The sequence below is a fragment of the Acromyrmex echinatior genome, chromosome 4, assembly GCF_024713525.1.
Source record: "Acromyrmex echinatior isolate Ae372 chromosome 4, ASM2471352v2, whole genome shotgun sequence".
Taxonomy (NCBI): domain Eukaryota; kingdom Metazoa; phylum Arthropoda; class Insecta; order Hymenoptera; family Formicidae; genus Acromyrmex; species Acromyrmex echinatior.
This window is the reverse complement of record NC_141855.1, coordinates 6,469,105-6,493,124: the sequence shown is the minus strand read 5'-3', so window position 1 is coordinate 6,493,124 and position 24,020 is coordinate 6,469,105. Positions and strand designations below refer to the sequence as shown.

Sequence of the window (24,020 nt, the reverse complement as noted above, 5' to 3'; positions counted from 1 at the left end):
ACTCGCGATGGCGAGCGGATTCCGCGTCGCGCTGTGCCGCGCCACTTCGTTTCCGACTCGCGCCACGTACGTGTCGTCGTTCGTGAATCAAGGTGCGCCATCCGATTGCCTTCCGATCTCTCGTCGTCGACTTCTTGCAGTTTTTCGTGTATCTCCAGGTGAGTCATGGGGAATTATCCAGCGGCCGGTTCTATTCGGCCGCCGTTTTTATGTTATTTTAATCCGGAATCCTCGGCGCGCGATTGCGATCCGTAGATCCGGTCGAGTCCCCCCACGAATTCTTTGCCTCTGATTATATCATTGATTAGTTAATTCTTTTCCGCCCGTGAATTTCCCGTAGGCACCGAGTTTCACGAACGTTTCTGTTATTTGAGGCTCCTATTCTGTAACTTCTAATAACAGTAATGATATCGTTACCTTGTTACGCAGCCTTGACAACGAGCATTGTTTAATCCAGAAGATGCCTTTATGATGCAATTTAGATATCTTTTGGATATGTATATGAAAAGATGTCATTACCATATCTTTGACGTCTATTAGACATGTCTATTAGACATTTATGTTGTCTGGGAGATTTTATATATGGTTAAAAAAACGACCATATATATAACGATCGTTACTTTTTTTAATGGTTAGAGAATTGGGGCCTTAAAGGGGCGTCTACAATGAGATTTGAAGGTGTAAAACTTAAGCCTTTAGCCGTGAGAAATTATCCAATCGTACTCGATTATTCTTTTTGTATTCGACCGTGATTGGTCAATTTCTTCCAGCTTGAGGTATAAAGCTTCAGTTTTACCGTCTTAGAATCTCGTTGTAGACGCCGCTTAACTTCTCAACATCGGTCGAAGCATCGCGTGCGATTCAGCCTGGATGATCGTAACGCTCCCGTGCACGGACGGGGCAGCAAGAAGAGCGAGAGGTTTCGCCCAGTTTCGCCCCTGCATAATGCGAATACCGGTTTTGCCGGCACGTTCCGTTCGGCGGGTGTTCTTCTCACTGATGCGTCCTATTCTTGGATCGCCGAGGTTAGGATGCTAGATAGCGATGATCGAAATATGATGCTCTTGAGCGATATTCGATATTGAATAATCCTTATTTATTTAGCTGGAAACACTACGTGCGTTATGGCACGTTTCTTTCCGTGTATCTGTGGCGTCGATGATTAATCCTTGCTGAGGATTGTGTCTGTTTGGTCTTTTATTTCGACCAACTGAATACATTACTCGATCTTGAGAGATCAGGTCGAAACACAGACCTTTGTGTTAGTTCCGAAACACAATAGGTGTAATAAGCCTTAAATCGAAATATAATTAATAAGAATTATAGTTTATTATTCTTATATTTGACTGTGAATTGGATAATATATTACGGTTTAAAGCTTATTACATCTATTACATCTGTGTTTCGGGACTTATTTTTCTCATATTCGACTATGATTAGTCAATTTTTTACAATTTACGGCCTCTTAAAGCAAAATTGTGAATCTAGATTTAACTAATTTTTATTTGATCCATAAAAGGATCAACCAATCAGAGAGTTCTTTATTTTATAGAAAGAAAAGATTTGGATTGAACAATTCTTTTATGGGTTTTTTACAATAAGTCATATTATCTAAGCTTTCATTAAGCCGTAAAAAATTAACCAATCATGGTTGATTGTTCTTCTCGCATTCGACTGTGATTGGTCAATTTCTTACGGCTTGAGACTTAAGTAATGGCTTATTGTAGAAAGCCCATTGTGCTTTATGCATATTATGCGTTATGCAAAGATCTGTGTTCCGGCTTATCTTCTCGAGGTCTCCACCATGAGATTCTTTCCTCTTTGTCACGTCAAGATCGATTCGCTTGAAGTCGCTTGGTAACTGCTTGAGATGAAATTTGGGAATAAAGGCGTTTACGTAATAGAATAAGAATGACAATCGATAAGACGCAACGTCGACGACATGAAAATTGCTGCTTAGCTCTCGTTTCAGTAGTATATTGATCGAAGAGTTTTCTTTCTTTTTTGCCATTTAAGAGCGTGCAAAAGAAAACGAAGAAACAAATTTACCGTTTTGTACATTTGTTTTCGATGTTTACGGTTTCTCGATGTGAAATTTCTTCTTTTGGTTGGAGTCGCTTTTGTATACTTTTGTATACTTCGAAGAAAACATGGATTAAAATAAAATCAAGGAATTCATAAATATAACAATAACCTCCAAGCCATTCTTCATTTTTATCAAAGTAAATTAACTTTAATCTTAGTGTAACTTTATCTTTTTCTAGTTCTACGAATTAGGTAAAAGGTAAATTTGAGATTAAAGAGTTTACCCTCCGTCTGCAATCATATTTTGCTTCCTTTATTTGTAATCCGAGTCTTTTTTCTATTGTTCTAGACATTTAAAAAATGAAAAAATTCGAATAACATTTTAGCATCTCTATTACGTTACGTAAAATAGTTTTTTAACTCAAATATTAAAACTTTTATTTATCAAAAATTTAAAGAATTTAAAGGTAAAATTTGAGAATAAAATATCGCTTATGCTAAAAAAAGACCCAGTTTGCAGGAGAGTTTCTACATTAATAGAAATGGATAAGAATAGCCTCGAGCTATTGTTGCATCTATGAATTTTTTCTTGGTTTTATTTTGATTCGCATTTTTCTCATAAATAAATAATACAAAGTTCATGTTCTAAACGAAAGAAGAATTGCAGATTTAATCTACTAGAGGTACTTATGCGAGATTAATTAAAACTCTATATTTATTTATTTTCGATAAGGTAAACGTGAAATTCGTAACGCGAATAGCATAATGCCTTGATTTATCAGGAAACGCTCGATCTCTCAGTCGATGATCGCGATGCCGTTGTTTCTCGACGATTGATGATAATGATAGAGAAGTATTATGCGGTTCTTCTCGTGTCATCGCGCGGTGACTGGACTTGGGCGTCGTTTGCCAACCAAGATTCCAAGAAATGACAACACGCTTACACACGCATGACGATAAGTCTGCATCATTCGCGATCGTCACGCATGGAATCGCGGCAACAGTCCAGAGTTAATGGAAGATTTCTAGACTAGGAAAATAAATCGCGATTTCGCGTATAGTATCCATCAATTTTTCGCAAAGACCAATATTTTTATCGATAGTAAGCACGAACATTTTTCAATTTTTTTTAATACGTACAGTTTAATATTTAATTTTATATTGCATTTATTTGTAATTATATATCTTAATTTTTTTATTATATTTATTTGCAATTATATATATATCTTTTTGCACTGTTCTTCAATTTTTATTTTATTGATGTATTATCGAACATATCTGGTACTCGTGTTTTTCTTGATTTGGTTTACTGTAGGATATTTTTTGCCATGCATCTGCAGGCTTATTCGAGGGCGACTCGTTCTGTAACGCTATGCTGGCAAGTTAACTCGACAGCTCGCCGACCCATCATCATGGCTAATATTATAAATTAGCGACGCGCAAACATTTAGACGAAGGCAGTTCTTAGTCGTTAAACGAACTAAGCTATGCGCGACGTTACGTCAATCGTTTACGACTAAAAAAGGAGTTGCGACACTTTAGCTATATTTGTCGCTAAAGGATATATCGATGCTTAAAATGTATAAAGTTATAAAAATATGTGGATCGATCATACACGCGTCATATTTTGTTATTACATCATCTCTCTCAGCCGGATATTTTTTCGCACTAGAGCTTAAAAAAAATTGATAATTATTAACAATCGAAGGACTTGCTGCAAGTGAATTAATTTATTTGAATAATGCCAATTAAACACTTATTTACAATAAATAAATATTTACTCAAAAGATTGTCAAATTAAATTAATAATTCTTATCAAATATATTTTTATATTTTAGTTTACTTATTCAAATAAACGATTCATTAAAATTTAGTATATTTTTTCAGTGTAAAAACGAAGTAAATTAATTCTAAAGTTAAAGTGGATTACATCTCACATAATATAATCGAATACGAGATATTGATATTTTTCTATTATTTTAACTTCAATTTATTTAATACAAAATGGAGCTCACTGTTGTAGCAAGCTCTTCAATTAAATTAATATTAAATAATTGGAATTTTTATCTCCACTCCTTTCGCGGAAGATATTTTTCCGCGCCTCCCACTTCCGGTTGATGATCGATATCGATCTCGCCGTCCCGTTGTTCGATTAGGATTGTTTGGCACGCTGATCGAACATGCAAATTGTTAGGTGCGTTGCGACGAATTTCCGCTTGAAAGTGCGTTGACAGATCAAGCCGCTCATGTATAAATCCGCGCAAGAATGATGGGGCAATTATGTAAGTTCAGAGATGTTCGTGGTTAATAAATCATTTTTTATACAGGGGATTTTTCAAATCAGTCAGAAATAAAAAGTTACCACGAAAAGATATTCTTTTATATTAATTCTTTCTGTACATTAAAAGCACATACATTAATTATGAGTATATAATTAAATTATTAGTTTTAAAGATTAATAATTAGTAATTATTTAATTAAATATATAAAAAACTTCGTATCACGATAGCTACATTACGTATGTAACTATAGTAGTTAAAAATATCCGTCTATAACTTCCAAGTATATTATATAGCTTTATATATGCCCGTTCAGAAATGACCATTCGTGATGGCTTGATTTTACTCATCGATCGGCCACGTTCCTTCGAGTAATTCTAGGCGAGATTTATATGTACACGCACAACCGTACGATATGTGAAACTCTATTGTGAATATGTTCGATTTAATAACACAACGCATTGTTACGAACATAGTATACATACTTGAAAGTGAGAGTATAAAAAAGTAACGTAGTAATCTTATTCTCAGCGTTGGTAAATAATATTAAAAATATTAAAGTAATTAAATTAAAATATTGGAATTTACATTTAAATCTTTGTTAGAATTAATAATCGCACTTAACATTTATATTCTTTAAGAGATTCGTAATTATTCGATACGTAATTTGTATAATTTTGTTTGAATAATTATATAATAACAATTTCAATAACTATATAATTTAATTTGAATATAGACAGAAATTTATTTGTGTTACTATTATAAATGACGATTTAATAATATAAAATAAAGATTTATTTTAAAGATATTTATTATTAAAGAATTTTCAATTTCACAAAACATTCTATTTATTAATATTAGTGTTTAATTGTGATAAATGTGATAATGCGAATATTGTAATCTGCAATGATTCCAAAGGTATTTGCTTTGTCTTTTACCTCATGTGCCACGTGTTAAGTCGAGTTGCAGGCAAGCGCATTATCGAGTGACGTGTTTCTCGATTCTTTAAGGCCAGATGTGGCTTGCCTCCTACTCGCACATTACTGACTTTTATACCTGACACACTGACGTGCCTTACAGAGTGCTCGGCGAGGAACGTAAAAGATCTGTTTCGTGAGTACACGTCAGTCGTAAATCTTCGACACAAACTTGAAAGAGCTCAGCACGAAGTTCTCTCACTTTTAAATTTGGTTTTTTTTTCTTCCATTTAATTAGCGATTAATTAGCTCCATTGGCACATCCAGTATAATCAATTGTGATTAAGCTTCATAATCACAGATATCGATACGTGATATGAGATATTGCAACTACTTCAAGCGTTCGTTTTTCAATTGGTGTAATTCTGGAAGTTAGACAAGTCGCAATTAAATTTATTTTTCGGGATATATTGTATTTTTGCGCGAAATAAATACAAAGATCTTTTTTATTAATGAATTTTTTATATTATTTTTTTATGATTTTTTAAATTTAAAATTATGTGGATTATTTTTTTTTATTGAACACAGTTTTGAATTTTATTGAATATTAAATATAAATTCACAGTTTTGAATTTTATTGAATATTAAATATAAATTCACAGTTTTGAATTTTATTGAATATTAAATATAAATTTTAAATATACATTTAAATTGTTTATTTTAATTAGGTTCTTTACTCATATAATATCTTGAGTATTATAGCGGTGTTTTTATAACGTAAGTAATATAACGTATAGGTATATAAATAAATGATTATGTTGAAGCGTTTATTTTTATAATTTCTCACAGTATAACCGTATATAAGTATTTTTAATATCTTTCCGCTGGTGTAACGTTCGATAAGATATTACAAGGGCAAATGCCCGTCAATGGGATTATTCGGGGGGTCAACAATATTCTGACCCGTAAAATTAGGCGTGATAAATGTATCGTACTTGTTATTAATCACACGGTGGGACGATATACATGGACTATCAACGTGTGTTGAAGATTTTCAATTATAGTTCTTTGTAAAATTCATAAGTTTCTAATTGAGGGAATGCAATTAATTACTGATTTAAAATTTAAAATGTTTTATTTCTCTGCTTTGCATCTGTTGAATTAAACGGGATATTCGCCAGACGTTTTATGATGCCATGAAAAAGAATAAAAAGTAGAGAATGACGTTGACTACATTCCCTTCTTGTATCAGTGAATAATATCGAATTGCGATTGTCGATTAGAAAAATTGATCGATGAGTTAAATAATTTCGTTACACTGTCAATGTCTTCCTTTATACCTTGGTATTATTGATGAAAACTGGATGGATGGGACGCGGTCTCGTATAATATTAGTGCTTGCGCGAGATTGTCAGGCTGTAAAGTCGCCAAATAATTCATAACTATTCATTTCGTTTCTAGCTTTACGCACGAGGTGTGGCCTTGACTTTACAGTAGAATCAACAATAGAATTTCCTGTAGAATTTGAAATCCGTTTTTACTTTTAGTAGTCCAATGGTGTAAACTATGATTTACACTTATACAATTGTATTTAAACAAAATTATTTGTATGGGTAAAATTGAATTTTTAAAATAAATTTTGAGATAAATTTAGTTTCTATGAAATTTCATAGAAATAATTGATTTATCCACTTCTATCAATATATAGATTAACTTTAATCTCGGTTTAATTTACTCATTTATTTTTTTCTAATTCTTAAAATTACAGAAAAATGAAAAGTATAAGTTAAAAATCAAGATTAAATTAATTTAAATAGTTTATAGAAATGGACATTAATATCATTAGGACAGATTCTTGTATCTTTTGAAATATAAGCGCTCGCGAAATTCGTGCTTTCATGGATCCTTTGCAGCTTCTTTTTATTTCGCAATGTCACGATCCGCGAGATAGAATTGCACTTCATTCAAGTGCAACGGACATGATCTCTGGCGGGAAGAGGAGCGTTTGTCCAGAAATAAATTGGTTTGTCCGTGGCCAGTAGAAGCTGTTGTTTACGATCTCAATTTGTAGCTTTGCGTGTACACGCCGGATTTAGAGTGCCAGGTTTCCATATTGCATAACGGTCGCGCCGTGATTGCCAACTGTTTTCTGTTAAATCGTCGTTGTCTCCTACTATCTCGTTAACGTTGCATTGTAAAAATTTAGCTGCACACAAATGTGCATAGCCACAGCATAATCCAGAATTTATGAAGTATTGAAAGACGTAATGAAAAATTAAAAATATTTTTAATTTAAATAGAGATACAATATTTTTAATAATAATATATTCCGCAGGTTTCTTTCATAAAAATTGCCAGAATACTTTGCTTTTTCCTTTGTATTTTAAGTCGAAGTTTAAAAATGCATTTTAAAAATTGTTGGGATATTTATCTATAACAATGTATTTTAACAATAAATTTTTAGATACAATAACTATTGGATCTGAAAAATTATTGTTAAAAAAAAACATTTTTCCATTGTATCCATAACATTTCATTGCTATGGATATTTGAGTAAGTAATCTCAAAAATATCAATTTTTAAAAAGCGTTTCTAAATTATTCTGGAATGTATCTATACAAAGATCTATAATCCATTTCTTATTTTTCTTAAAAATTGCGTTTTCTCTATATATTTCTCTTTCCTTTTAATTCTTAAATAAGTCTTTTCCTGGCAAAAGATTTCTCGAAGAAATTAAACTTTTCCTTTATTCTATCCAAAGAGTCGCATCTATTCTCCCATTTATTACTGTTAAAAATAAAATATTAATTTTAATTTAAAAATGTGTATGATGAACTTTTCGAGACTTGCAAAAATGTTAAAATTAACACAAAAAGTGTTAATTTTAATATTTTTGCATCAGAAAGTCCACTATACGTCTTTAAGTTAAATTTAACATTTTATTTTTAACACTGTGTTGAAAACACCGACTTTTGCGAAATTGTCAATTGATAGGATGCAGATCGCTTATCGGTCGAGTTGTCGAATCATCGAGTTGCGACAAGTCGTCGACAGATAGCGTAATGCTGCAGAGAACCGCTTGCGCGAATGCCTGGATCAATAGATGCATCTCTCGCAGGATCCAAGTTTCCCGGGAGAGAGGTACCTCCTCCTTCCTTCCTTCCTGAAGGACGAGCTTACGTCAATCCCGAGTTTACAGTTAGCGAAATCAATCATGCAAAATTGAAATTTTTATTTGAAGGGAACTATTAATCCATTAATAATTCCGAATTTCAGTCTCACAAAACGTTCCACTGACTCACCATTTATCCTTGAAACTTAGATTACTAAAAATTAGATTACATATTAATTCAAAATTAAGTAAAATTAATTTGTAAAATTAATTTTATAATCTCGAGAGCTGCATACCTGAATTTAATCCAGGAATAGTTATCTAGATTTTTTGCATAAACAATTATCTGAAGTAATTATTTTTTTACATTCCAATTAAAAATCTTATTAATTGTATATTGTATGTTATTGTTTGTTAATCAATTTGTCAATATTTGAGATAATTTTGTTTATATATATTCACTTAATATTTTCTAAAAAAAGTAAGGAAAAATAAAAAAAATAGATATGAACTTTTTATCTCTCTGCAGAAGATGTAATTGAATTTTATTTTCTCGCTGCTGATGATTATCCCCAGGTTAACAAGTATAATTTGATCCTTTCATTTGATCCGGGAAATTACAAATTCTATTCACCTTGAAAACTGAAAACTCTGCTGACTTTTTGTGAAAAACCGTTCAACCTTCGAATTGAAGTAAAGATCGAGTTGCATGCTAGGTCACGGACATTCGGCACATCCTGCCGAGAAGGAAATTCTCGAGAGAGTTAGTTAACCCTTTAGGATTTGCTCGTATTGATCACGCAATTAATTTTTCGCTCGTATTCGTTACTCGTACAATTACGATGGCAAGACGCGTATCTCCTGTTTTTATGTTGTACCGATTTGTCTTGTCTCACCTCACCGGGTCTCGATGGCTCGCAAGTGATTGCATAACATATAAGCGTAATCTCGCGGAGGTGGGACTCTAAAAATAAAATCAAGCTGCGAGCAATTGAGCTTTTTCTCCCAGATTTTTTTGCGAGCAAAAATCACAGTACGTGAGACATTTCTCATTCATGTAAAACTCATTCATTTGCAGTTTATTTCTATAATTAAAATAATTCTAATTAAATTATCAATTTATTTTATTAAATCTCACAGTGAGGATCAAAAAGAATTTAAAGTGAAGCCTATGAATTGTTTATTTAATAATTATTACTTGAAAAAAAAATTAACGAGATTTAATTTTGAATTTATATTTATTATAAGTAAACTGTATTGCGCCGGAGATTATTCCCGCTTGTTTTTGTTCTCTTGTGACTCTCTTTGCTTCCTAGAATTACTCTAGAATGTACACTAGGCTTAAGCGAGAGGATTATGCAAAACAGATCCAAGTGGTGCGCAAATGGTGCGTTAATTCGTATATGTTCGGTCGACATAATTCCATCGGTATGACGCTATGCGTCATCGCGGAGGCTCACAGTTATCGCGGAAGTGCGAACGAACGTGTACTCACTTGGAATCCGCAATAATTCAGCTTCATTCCTTCGCGGAATTAAACGGAACTGGCCTGAAACGCTTGCATCCGGCGACTGGACACGTCGGCGGCACTTCACGTCGCGAATATCATATAGTATCATTCAATGACAGACAAGAGAGTCCTATTTTCTTGATACGAAAAGAATGATTTTGCTGAAGCATCTAAAAATTTAGCTAGATGCAGATCTGAAAATGATTTTATTGGAGCATCAAAAGAATTATATGTATAACTCTCAAGCTGGTTAAAAACAAACGCAAAATTTTTGGCAATATTATCATCTTCAGTCCTATATATAATTATTTTGATGGTCAACAAAATTATTTTCAGATCTGTATCTAGCTAAATTTTTAGATTATTGCTACTCCAACAAAACTGTTTATTCTGTGAAGAAATGTTAATGTAGAGAAAGAATATAATAATTCTTATAATTATAGCAATATTAGAAGATGTTGCTGAACAAAAAAAATATGATCTATTAAGTAATTGTTAACAAATTTAATCTACATTGTGTAAAGCGAGAAGAATGAATTATTAATAAAGGACAGAATGATATAAATCATCAAGAAAATGAAAATTAAATCTTTTTGTAAGAAATATTTTTTTAATAATTTGTCGATTTTGCTGACATGACCAAATAATTAAGCCATATGAAAGAGTAAACATCAGATACTAAATATTTTATTCATAATTATTTGTTATTTAAAATAACTTTTTAGTAATTTTAAATTATACTAATTTTATTAATATACAATAATTTTATTGGTTTTAATTTTGATTTAAAAAAATTAAATTTAAAATATTAAAAAATTTCATATTATGAATTAATCTAGAATTTATAAACTTTATTTATAGTAATTGTGTCACGATTACTATAATAAAATGAGGTTTATAAATTCTAGATTAATTTTATTTTTTTATACGATATTTTTATGTTTTAGTAATAGGTTATATAACGTACATTCGAATCCCTTTACTGTTATATTTATATACCAAATGAACATATTGCAGTGAATATATAACATCGATATTACGAATTGTCATCGCGACAGTTGTATCCTCTTAAGTTCTGCGCAAATATCGTGTCACAAATATCAGTCTCGCGAGATTTGCATCTCGCATAAATAACAGCGATTAATTATAAAGAGCTGCTCGCCAGCATTTAGCACACCGTTGTCATTGCTTTTATCGATTTTAATTATTGCACTCGGGGAAATAATCTTGTTTATTGATTACTTATACTGTCGAAAATTAAGTAATAATATGTAATATCAGGCACGTACGCAAAGTGAACGGAAAACGATATCAAAGTATTCAAGATTTTTGAAATTGCAAAATTTAAAAAAGTTATTTGAAGTTATGCTCTCTCTTTTATTTTTTATAACAAAGGTATTCAATTAATTTTTTTTTAATTAAAGGATCGATTCATCGATTCATTACGTATTGAATTATATATTTTATTATGATTATGATTATAAAAGAGAAAAAAACTTATATTAATATTATTTTTTTTATTTAACTATTATATGATAATTTAAACATTCCAGAAATAATTCCTAAACATTATGCAGTCTTTATCGCAACAGAAATTTATTCAATTGCTTATGAAAGGTAATTAAGGTGATAAAAATAAGACGTTGCCACGAAATAATGTTTAATTGCTGCAAGACGTCATCGTTACTTTGCTATATTTAAATATTGACTTTACTTTCATGAGACGAAATAAATCATTACGTAAGGTATACAATTGTGATAAATGAAAAATGATTAAAGTAAGGCTGCATCATATAAACCTGTCATGTCTCGTCGAAGGTTCGTCGTCATTATCTTTGATGGTGATAGTAAAAAATACACCAACGAATCATGATCGCTCCTGCCATCAAATACTCGGTGTCGCGATAATTTTATCGCGTCCGAAGATATTCGTGGAACGCGATCCCAGAACTCGAGATTGCAATCACTTATAATTCTCGATAAGTTATATCATTTCTCTCTAAGCAACAAGATAAAGGCGAAAGAATTTTATTTCTCGAATTTTACTTGTGAATTCTATTGCGAAGGTCTTACATAAAAGAAATATTATTATTTATAAATTGAAAAGTATATTTTAAATTATTATAATTATTATAAATAGTAATTATAAATAGTACACTAATTGTAAGAAAAAAAGTTTTGACATTTAACTATAATTATATATTAGGACAACCATATGATCCTCCCAAATGACTATGTAATTGTAGTTACTTAAATCATTTTTTATGTTAATTTCATTTTTATGATTATAATAACTATACTTATAGTATTTTCGGTTTTCAATTATATATATATTGATTTTTGGAACTGTACATATTACATAGTTTTTATTATTAATACTATAGTATCTAGTTATAACCATATTTATAGTAATATGTATTATTTTTTACAAATTACAAATACCAAAAAGTTTACTCTCAGTGTATTAATAATAATTACTATAAATAGTAATTTAATAATTAAAATTGTGTTAGTACAATTATATTAGACATTTAGTGAAACATAATTGGTTTTACAAAATCTTTTTGTAAATGGTTATCGTGTATACTGTATACACATTTCGATTGCATGTTTTAAATTTACATCGCGGTTGCTTTCTTTATGCCGACGACACTTTTGTCGCCCTTTCATAATCCCTATGGGGTCTTTTGAACGTCCTCTGCGAAGCTGAAGAGGCAAACAGTGAAGTGGTGGACGTGAGCCACACTAACGAGTCTTTTGAATCGCCGTTTCTCGCTTCCGCTTACAATAACGATGATAATTTCGCAGAATAACATGTTTCTGCAAACGGGTAGATGAAAATTAACCCATTATTCTAATATGGCACTGTTAAATTGCATTCTTAACACTAAATGTATTATTAGATGAATAATATATTTTTACAAATCTTATAATTGAAAAAAATAATATTTATTATTATAATTATAAGCAGTAGTAAAAAATTACAATAAACTGGATGATAAAAAAGTCATGATTTAATAGTATTAATGAGTGAATTAATAAAAGTCAATCTGATAAAACTTCAAATTGAAATCTAACGTTTTCGCTTAAATATGACGCTTAAAGTCCATCTTATTCATTTCTGTTAGACAAGTGGAAGCTAGGCGTGGATTTTTTTAATGGCTAGTCATTAGAATAATGGGCTACTGAAATTTATGCATAAATGTACACATGAGCAGGTAACACCATGTGGTTACACCAGAGGTTAATATCGAACATTGCAATAATAACGCGAAAACATAAAAAGATAAAAATTGCAATTCCGTGTCTCGAAGGAGCTATGATGCAATGGCGTATGCACAGCTGATTGAACGAAATGACATCTTACGGTCTGTCACACCTCCATCGACGTCCATCCGGTCTGTAATTGACAATTTTACCACCCACCACGCACTGTTCGCCAGTACTACATTGGGACTTGGGATTTAAGGCCCCGAATCATCCGGATATTTAAACGCAAATCGCGCATTATACGAGATCCGGCAATTACATCTAATTTTTCGGACTAGTTAAGGAAAGCGAGATCTAAAACAATGAACGAAATAAAATTAATTTTTCAATATTACTCAATATTTATTTATCAATATTTTTAATATTTATAAGTTAAGTTCTAAAAATAACGTGCTTTAAATAATCGCATCTAATACTTAACAGTTCTTTATAGATTCTTTAAAAAAATAACTTTTTATAAAAACATATCAATAAAATTTTGATTTTGATGTTGAACTTGCTGACGAAGTCTGATAACAGTCTTTAACTGGAAAAATAACACGCGGCAGTAAATTTAAAAATTACATTAAAATCCAAATTTACTAAATAAAGCAATAAAAAAATTTTTCAAAGATGCAAGTTATTAGATACGTACATTCGTTAGATATGTAAATTCATTTACAGGATATTATTTTATTATTATTATAAAAATATAACAATATTGAAAGATTTTCCTGGTTTATTTATTAATTTAGCATTAGTCCTTTTATCAGCTCGAAAAAGTCGTTAGAGTCTTTCTTTATCGAATTCTAATACTTCACTATTCGGGAAACATGGTATATCTTAAGAAAAGTGAAATAAATATAAAATTGTTCAGGAAAGAAGAAAGAAAATAGCATATTTAAAAAAAATTAATTATTTATTATATATTATAGTAGTATTAAATATAAGTTAATTTTGAGCTAATCACAAATTGTTTGTTTCAAGTTCTGTAGAAGTAATATAGATATTTTTACTATGATATTCTATTTTGATTTGTGTTATTTTTCTTTGAGAAGCTTTGATTTCATCTTGTATTACAATCTCTTTCTTGAAGACTGATGTATTTTAAAAAAAATTCACAAATACAAAATTTGCAATTCGTAAAAATTTGACTTTTCATTTTTTCTATAAAAGTGCAATATAATCTGATTCAAAGACGTGTATCCGCGAAAATTTGAAATAGGAAAAATTTGCAAATGTTATTAGGGAGACGTTACTGCGACAGATTTGTGTCGTCGCGAAATTCAGTTTTACATACGTCCGTCTAAGATTGTTAACATCGCGCCGGAGGCTCTCGAGTTACGTAAATATCGCGGTTTGAGCATTCGCTCTAGCGATGCTATCGATTTCACGAATACGATTGCACCAGCCATGCTAATATGCTCTCGCAACTTCGCTCGTTGCGCTCGACTAAACCGCGTTTAAGTCGCCGAAGTACCGGCTGCTGACATTTTGCTGCTCCAGTTCAACGTTAAGATATTCGTAGTGGCGATTTTGTGTGGAGCAAAGTACTTTCTTCTAGAAGCTTTAAATTTCTTTAATGAAAAAATGTAGTTTTGCAAGTTTTTATTTATTTTCATTTATATCCATTTCCACCAATGTTAATTAACTTTAATCTCGGTTTAACTTACTCTTCGTCTTTTTCTAATTTTTAGAACTGGAAAAAGTCGAAGAGTAAGTTGAACCGAGATTAAACGGGCATTTAGTCACTTATTCCATCGTTGAGTCTTTCAATATATTAAATAATTATCAATTTAAAATAAATGAACGTGAAATGTCTTGAAATTTCATTATGTAAACGTTCCAACAATAATTCTTGTCACTCTTCTTGTCATTCTTGTTATCTCTTGATAGCGAGTCAAGTATCGAGTGAATAAGATATCGATTTTAGAAATTATTAATTTTTTCTTACTTGTTAAACTTTCCATCGTGACGTAGTGTGATTAACAATAGAGAGACATTACATCACTAATAAAATCATTAATACAATCTTAGTTACGTCGCGCTCATCATTGTATTATAACGTTCATTAGACGCGTTCGATATTAAACGTCAGCGTTATTCGAGGACTTTAACCCAGCGTCAACCATATTAAATTTCGATTTCGCCATGTAATATCGACTGGTCGTATATTTCTCGATATTATTATTATTATTATTATTACATCGCTCATATTCGGTTAATATTCCGATGGATGGCCGAGCGTGAAGGGAGGATGTGCCAGAGGTGGAAATTTTCGGGGTTTGAAAATTCACGGAGGGCGAACGCACCGGCGCGCACGCACTCACGCGTGCGTGCGTACGTGTGCGTGAACGTGAGCGTGAGCGTGAGTGAGTTACCCCGCTCGTGACGCCGGGCCATGCTGGTCGGGGGTGTATATGTGTGAGTGTGTGTTGTGTATGTGTATATGGGTGTATGGGTGTAAGTGCGTGCTATCGACCGGGTATCCTCTGTGCCGCTGGACGGACGGCGGCGTGCCCCACCCTGAAGAGAGTAGGGAGCTCCGGAGCTCGGGAGCGAGCGAGAGGGATGAACGTGCCGGCCGCGTGGGTGACGGAGATAACGAAGCGAGGGGCGAGAGAGCGAGGGAGAAAGAGAGAGAAAGAGAGAGAGACCGCGGCACGCAGAATGCCGCCTCCTGCTTAGTGATAGCGTAGAGACTGTAGTGTTCACATCACACCACACACCTAACCAAAATTCTCGTTCACCATTCAAGGAAAGTTCGATATATATATACATAAATATATATATATATATATATATATTATATATCCGCACAAATTAGTCAGTTAGTTTCTCGACACGCACACTACAACCACTGACCGGTAACACGCACGCCCGCACCCACGTATATCTACACGTATATATATATATATATATATAAAATATATATATTTATATGTATATTTTATATTCGCGTCGCGAGACAAGCTGAAGGGCGCGCCCGGCCGAAAATCGGACGAGAGAAAAAGAGAGAGGAGAAAGAAAAGGGTTATACTCTGCCGCGGGAAACGTGACTGAGTCTCGTCGAGGAATTTCCGAAAGAGGTGGTGCTGTTACTTCCGTTTCGTTTCGTCACGTTGCGTTGCCGTTTTCAACATCCGGCGTTTGTTCCCTTCTCCCCGCTTCTCACTTTCTCGGCACACCGCGAACGAGACGAGGGACCTTTCGCCCCCTCCCCTCCCCTCCTCCTCCGGCTGAGATTTTCCTCATGACAATTTCCTTGCTTATATACAACCCCGCCAGGAGCTGCCGGGATCTCGACGCGTTGCGTTTCATTTTACGGAACTGAAGTGAGATCGACGTAGTGAAATACAAGCTTGATCCACGTTCGCTGATTTTTTTCTTCCCCCCTCCGTAAATCCGTGGTAAATTCTTCCCCTCTTGCAAGCACATCATCCGTTGAAGCGACATTAGTGTAGATCTGTTAGAGCTATTAGAGTGCGTGCGACTCGATGCGACGGCCGGCTCTCGGCGAAGCGTCTCTCGTCACGTTCAAAGTGTGTAATTACGCGTATTATACCATCTTCGAATTATAGTGGGACGAGGCGGCCGCTCGATTGGACAAAATTACGAGCCGGAGAATGCCTGTGACCCTTTTTGTAATGACCGCGAGCTGAGAGTCTCTCTGATCCCTTTCGCATTAATTCCGTGACCGGCAATTTTTTTGTCGTTATCTAATTGTCCAATTATTTAATTTATCCAAGTGAATCGTATTCGCTGCGCTTAATTTAAGTCATTTAAATTTACGGAAGTAACTTTAAAAAAAATGAGAAACCTCTAATTTCCTCTGGCGATGTTAAATTGTCTTTTTGACAAGAATTTTCCTGTTCAATTATAATTTAACGAATTGATTTGGAACATTTCGAATGTTTAATGCAAATTGGTAACAAAGAGAATCCACGTTTTTTCATTTTTTTCTCACAAGAACATCGCTACGTTCCTTATACGTTTCTCTTGTAAACTCTCGAGACTTCGGCTTCCAAGACATACGTTTGGACCGGGGTTAAAAGAATCATCCCCTCTCTAAAGCCATCGTGGAAAATCGCGCTCGTTCCCGGGAAGTAGCCGGCGTGTCGGTGCGCGAAACGTGTCGCGAACGAGCGCTGTAACGCGACGGAATTAACGCGAGAGCTAACAGGAGCACCACTACCTTGTGCATCAGTAGATCGCTCTTCGGAGAGGAGAGACACGCGGGAGCCGGAAGGGCAGCACCAGCAACAGCAGCGGCAGCCGGAAGGGCAGCAAAAGAGAGAGAGAGAGAGAGAAAAAGAGAGAGAGAGGGAGAGGAGGAGGAGGAGGAAGAAGAGGAAACGTACGGGCAGTAAATACGAGAGAAAGGTCTCTCGGCCGCGACCTTTGACCCACCGCGACCTACCACGAGCTCACCACGAGCCCTTGACGTTTGAGCCCGGGCCGAGGATAGTTTGTCAGGATTCATCATTAGGATCTTCGATCTGACGGCCGGACTGGGGGAGGTGCAGCGCGACTGGAAAATTGCAACAGGAGAGGACGGACGGAATCGCCCCCCGTGATTCGAGAGGGACTCTCGTCACACCGACGATTCTCCGTCCACACCCGCGTCTCTCCCTCTCTTTCTCTTCCTCGCCGTTTCGTGCGTCGGAAACGTGCGTTTTTACCTAAACTTGCTAACGATCCTGCCTGATCGTCGCGTGTGCGAGCTCCAGAAATACGTGAAAGACACTCTGATTCTCTCGCGTTTAAGGGCAGTTCAAGCGTCGAGCGAAATCTTCGATTTTCTTGCTCGATCGCGTAATCTCTTTCGCCTCTCTTTTTTTTTTCTTTCCGTCTTCGACTCTCGCTCGTCAAGGGCGTCGTCTTTGTCGCCGTAGTCTCCTCGTCGTTGCAGCGACATGGGCGGATGTACTTCGAAGGATACCACGTCGGGCGACGAGTACGTATCCGTGAAAAAGTCTTCAATGGGATGAGAAAGACTGTCTCCTTCTCTTTCTCTCTTTCTCATCTGTTTTTCTCCGTTATTCCCCCTTTCTCTTCATTTTTCCTGCTTTTCCTTCTAAGAAGCTTATTCGGTTTTAGATACACTAAGATTTTGTTTTATTCTACGTGAATTTCAATTGCGATTTGTGTATAGGCCTCTTTTTTTTTAGTTGAACTTTTTGCACCTTGTCTTCTTAATATTCATATTTTCTCTTTTTTTTTCTCAAATGTGGAAAAAAGAAAAGAGAAACCGTGTAAAGATTAAGTTGAAAAGAACAGACCTTTTATCTGTTGAAGTAAGGTTTACTTATTCTAAGTATTACTTTAAATTATTATTTGTAACAATGTATATTGGGTGTGCCATTATTCTTAATGTGTTTATAGGAATTTTATATATGTATAAAAGGAGTTTAAAAGGAGGAAATTAAAAGAAAAAATTTAATCCAACTTACGAAAGTCTTGATAAAAATCTGAATAGTTGAATATGGCGATATGAGCAACTTTCCGAGTTCCCGCTTTTTTTTCTCTTTAATTGTATGTCTAACAAACTTGCCAGGCTGGTCTCTTGGGTTTATGACGTCTGCGGATTTTTGCGCGATGGTTTAACGCGACATCAATGCCCGCCTCGTATGTGTTCCGCGTAAAGGATCTCGCATGAGCTAGACTGTCTCGTCTCGTCTCTCCTCATTCTCGAATCGACGCGACGATCGACGCATAATCGTGTTTCGACGAGCGATGGGCGGTGTATGCTCGTCGCTGGGTATATGCGAGTCTGCGGACGACCAACAAAATGTCCAACAAACCGTCCAACAAACTGTCCAACAAACTGAGAACGTCAATGACGACGACGACGACGTGTATGTATGCTCATTCGGCATTCGACCCTAGGATGCACTTCGCGAACTCCATTCCTTTCGAATGGATTCGGTGGACCGTTCGAGAGTTGTCGGTCTATTCGTCTATTTCTCGCAACGTTGGAGGCATAAACAAATTCCCCATCGGGATACTCTTAAGCCTATTCTACAATATACTCTTTGTTTCCTATTTCTTGCTTTTTACCTCTTGCTGTTTTCCTCTCTTTGCGACCGTTTTAACAATTGTATATTTCTTGCTACTGTTTCCTGTTTCTTCCAAAGTTCGTTAACTTTTATCTCGGGCGACAGAAAACAAAAAATCAGATAAGAAGCAAAAAGACAAGATTAAAAAAATAAAAAAAAACAGGAAACGAAAAACATGTTGTAGAATAGGTTTTATGAATAAAAGTCATCCTCTGTTCTTTCTCGAGAACTCTCACTTTAAAAAAATGACTAACGTATGATTGAAATTGAAGGGGTTAATTTTTTTAAAACTAAACAATGAATTAGATTAATGCTAAAAAAAAAGGAATGTTTTAAACTTAAAGAAAAGGAATTGTATACTTTTACAATGAACTGCTTACTCGCGTCATGGAATTTTTAACTTGCAGTGCATCCTAGAGTTAGCAGATGCAAGTGCACCGCGTATCAACAATGAGGCACACGCTGCACCAAAGGAATTTTAAAAGCATACCTGAAGTATAGATATGAAATATATAAGAAATAGAAAATATGTATATAAGATAATATGAGCAATGCCGCGTCGTTGAATAAAATCGACGGAACACCATGTGGATTCAAGTTAGAATTATCCGATTTAATCGGATTAACGCCAAGTATTCAGACACGACAGATGTTAAAATACTTTGCACTAGTAATTAAACAATTTAGTATACAAATACAACTAGCTCTACATATTTATTTGCAGCATCTATTTTTTATGCCTATCTTCTTGATGTTCTGCACGCTATAAAGAGACCACAACGAGCAAGGCAAAATAATATCGATTGAAGGATCAATTTTTGAAATTAAGAAAATTATCCTAAATTAACCTTAAAATTAAATAAAGACAATCGCAAATTAATTCTAAGTTCTTGAATAAGCAAAATTAGACAGACTATGATTTTTCATTTGCTAGTTAATTTGTAATTAGACTTAACTTGATGGTAATATTAAAAAAATTGTATTTTTCTATCTATAGTTAATCACTGTTTTTAAAATTACCACTATAGAAGTATTAGTTTAACGATTAATCATAGTTAGAAGAAATACAATTTTTACTTTATCAAGTGAGGTGAAATCTAAATCACAAGTTAACCAAATAATGAAAAATCGAGTTTCGAGCGGATTGGACTGGTTCCTTCAATTGAGTTACAAAAAACTATCTTTTTTTCATTTCATTATTATGATGAAAACTTTTTTTCATCTTTGACGAAACGATTCTTGAACATTTTGTTACAGTAAAAAGAGTAACAACATGGTGGACGCAGCGGTTCTGGACAAACTGGAATCCGGCTATGCAAAGTTGGCTGAGTCCGACAGCAAATCGCTGCTGAAGAAACATTTGACCAAAGAGATCTTCGATCAACTCAAGACTAGAAAAACCTCATTTGGTTCTACTCTCTTGGACGTTATTCAATCTGGTTTGGAGAATCATGATTCTGGTGTCGGTATCTACGCGCCCGACGCCGAGGCGTATACCGTCTTCGCCGAGATCTTCGATCCCATCATCGACGACTATCATGGCGGCTTCAAGAAGACTGACAAGCATCCGCCCAAGGACTTCGGTGACGTCGACTACTTTGGCAATCTCGATCCCACCGTAAGTTCTTCTTACAAATTTTATTTGTTATTACAAGTTTCTTTATGTATAAAAAATAATATTAGTACGATTAAATCTTATAATAATAATAATTATTAAACTATATAATGATTATATAAATAGATTTTTATTATGAAATTTTGATGATTTTTTCCTTTTATAACAGGGTGAATATATTGTGTCGACTCGCGTGCGATGCGGCCGCTCCTTAAATGGATATCCGTTCAACCCGTGTCTGACGGAGGCGCAGTATAAGGAGATGGAAGGGAAGGTATCCAGCACGCTGTCAGGCCTCACCGGAGAACTGAAGGGTACTTTCTACCCGCTTACCGGCATGAGCAAGGAAGTGCAGCAGAAGCTGATCGACGATCACTTCCTCTTCAAGGAGGGCGATCGTTTCCTTCAGGCAGCGAACGCATGCCGTTTCTGGCCCACCGGACGTGGTATCTTCCATAATGACGACAAGACTTTCCTGGTTTGGTGCAACGAAGAAGACCACCTTCGCATCATCTCTATGCAGATGGGTGGTGATCTTGGACAGGTACCTACATTACCTATACTAAAAAATTAAGGGGTCACTTATTCTGTCTTTCAAAAATAAGCAATTTTTTAAGAGTTTGTCTTCTGTGAGCAGTTAAAGTAAAAAAAAAAGATACTTTTTGCTTCAATGCTGAAAAAATCGTAACAATCAATAAATATGCAATTTAAAGATAAAGATTCATTCTTTCAAAAACTATAAACTATTTATTTGCGATTTTTAATTCACGTACAGAATAGAAATTTGCAAAGTTTGTAAAAAAAGTTCGAGATTTAATGGTCTTCCATTTGTATCGATGTAGCTTTGTAAAAAAATCAGTAAAATCTATAAAAAAATCGAATCTGAAATCTGAAAAATAAAAACTTCAAAATGCTTTTTAAATCATTTCATTTTTAAATCATTTTTTATGAAGTTACTCTTTCTTGAAAATTTTTGGAGAGCAGAATAAGTAATCTTTTAATTTTTCAGTATATTCAGAAACAATAATATAAATAAGTCAATAATATAAATAATATAAATAAGTCACTCAAACATAATAAAAAGAATAAGAAATAACAGGTTTCAAGAAACCTATCAGAAACCGAATATGCACTATTTCTCTAATAAGTTGAAATTTGTTATTCTTTATTAATATTCTTTTAATATTCTTTTAATATTTTTATTCTGTTTGAGTCCTAAAGACAAATTTTTGTCATTATATATAATGAATTTATTTTATTTTTAACAAATTATACTAATTTTCAATTATACGTTCATATTTAGCGAGAATAAATATCTAAAAGAACATTATTGACGTAAATATTTAAAAAATATTTTGAATTTTTTTTGTAATAGCTTAAAAATACTTAAAAATTTTTTCGAAACTTTTATATTATTGAAGTGTAAATGTTAAATGATATAATGTTATAATGTGATAAAATGATATAATGTTATAATGTGATAAAATGATATAATGTTTGTTAAAAAAGATCTCATAATCAATTGACGAATTTAATTTAGCATTACAATGTAATTACCATTGACATATCCAATTAATCAATTCATGTTTACCAGGTATACCGACGCTTAGTAACAGCGGTGAACGAGATCGAAAAGCGGCTGCCATTCTCGCACAACGATCGCTTCGGCTTCCTGACGTTCTGCCCGACGAATCTGGGTACGACGGTGCGTGCCTCGGTGCACATCAAAGTGCCGAAACTCGCGGCAAACATGGCCAAGCTCGAAGAGATCGCAGCCAAGTACAATCTACAGGTGCGCGGTACTCGTGGCGAGCACACCGAGGCCGAAGGCGGCATCTACGACATCTCTAATAAGCGCCGTCTCGGTTTGACTGAGTACCAGGCTGTGAAGGAGATGAACGATGGCATCGCTGAGCTCATCAAAATCGAAGCCAGCCTCTAAACCCAACCCCCTCCCTTGATACCCTTCGTATTCGTTTACTCTCCATCGTAGCCCCGTCGGACGCCACTGTATTTACGTGACGTTACGCTGGAAACTGTGTCTACGGCGTGAGAATTTTATTCTGAGAATAAATCGCAAGAGCATGAAAAAATCGTTCAATGATCTAACGCCGGCGGCATCGAGCTTTTCAGCCATTTTCGCGTTATCCGTCTTTATACATATATAAAGACGTATATATAAATATCGTAATTAGCGCTGTCTAGTACGATGTAAGCTGTCCATGTTCAAGCCATCTTCTTTTCATTGTTATTTTTTCTTTTTTTCTTAGCTTTAATTAATAAAGAGAAACTTTGTTCGTATATGAAATAACCATAATTATAAATTATATTACTTTATGAATAGAATAGAAAATCTTAGAAGGAAATTAATCATATTTTGTGAAATTTTTTAATATATGATTTTTGTTTCCAATTTTTTTTTTATTTATTAATTGCTATACTTTATATTACGTCTTGTACGGTATCTTGTATCATTAATCTAATCGAAAACATGAAATTGTAAAGGAAACAAAATATGTGATAAAAAGATGGCTTTATTAGAGGTCAGCTCACATCGCACTCTGCACGTTGTATTCGACAGTATTTTAGTTTCGTACACTTGTTCCTTTTTTTCTCGTTCTTAGTATGTAATTTTGAAAGATCGGGAAATATTCTCGAAGCAACGCACTCGCGATTTCGTTTAAATTTCTTTCTTTTTCTTTTAGTTGCAATCGCATTTGTTATCGATACATAGTCACGCGCGATTACACACTTAGTAGTGCTCTAGTACTAGTCCCCTGCAGTTCGTCGTGATTGTCTATTAAACAAGATAATAAGGGAAAAGAGAAGGAAGATGTCGTCGCTGTTTTAAGAGGTATTCGTACGATGACGACGGTTTTTAAATTATCCGTATTCTTAAAATTGCCACAGAGCATCAAGGGATCGCAGGGAGTGCTGTTCTCAGTACTCTGCGGTCTTTCTAGTCTGCGGATGGTGGAGAACGACATTCATGTTTTTTCATTCTCTTTTTTACCATGTGAGAGGCCAAGAAGGAACATCTGCGCGACGGATTTTAACACGCACTACAAAACACACGCGAGCAAGCGTTGCGGCATATTATAGAGACAGTGTATTACCAGCAGATTCGACAAGATGTACGGTGAGAATATAAATAATGAAACACGAAAATAAAAAGACATACACATTACATATTTGCGTATTTTATTCTCCCAATTTTATTCAGCTTTCTAATTCCTGATATATCACTTTATTGA

The 24,020-nt window shown here is 34.2% G+C and overlaps 1 protein-coding gene and 1 long non-coding RNA gene across 6 annotated transcripts; one reads left to right on the top strand and one right to left on the bottom strand.

Annotated features, from left to right (window-relative positions):
- Argk1 (Arginine kinase 1) lies at window positions 1-23,953 on the top strand. 5 transcript variants are annotated; one of them, XM_087405980.1, is made up of 5 exons: window positions 80-158; window positions 18,650-18,950; window positions 20,409-20,769; window positions 20,936-21,310; window positions 22,361-23,953. In XM_087405980.1, the coding sequence occupies exons 2-5, from the start codon at window positions 18,829-18,831 to the stop codon at window positions 22,706-22,708; spliced, it is 1,206 nt and encodes a 401-aa protein (XP_087262106.1). In that variant the 5' UTR covers window positions 80-158; window positions 18,650-18,828; the 3' UTR covers window positions 22,709-23,953. The 5 variants fall into 5 exon arrangements, with proteins under 5 accessions (XP_011065164.1, XP_087262106.1, XP_087262107.1 ...); XM_087405979.1 differs by lacking the exon at window positions 80-158 and adding an exon at window positions 5,319-5,417; XM_011066862.2 differs by lacking the exon at window positions 18,650-18,950 and having other exon boundaries at window positions 1-158.
- LOC147909898 (uncharacterized) lies at window positions 11,954-15,685 on the bottom strand. The gene is made up of 2 exons (XR_015545036.1): window positions 13,211-15,685; window positions 11,954-12,663 (listed from the first exon to the last, which is right to left on the bottom strand). It is a non-coding gene; the product is annotated as an uncharacterized LOC147909898 (long non-coding RNA).
- Window positions 23,954-24,020: the final 67 nt, after the last annotated feature.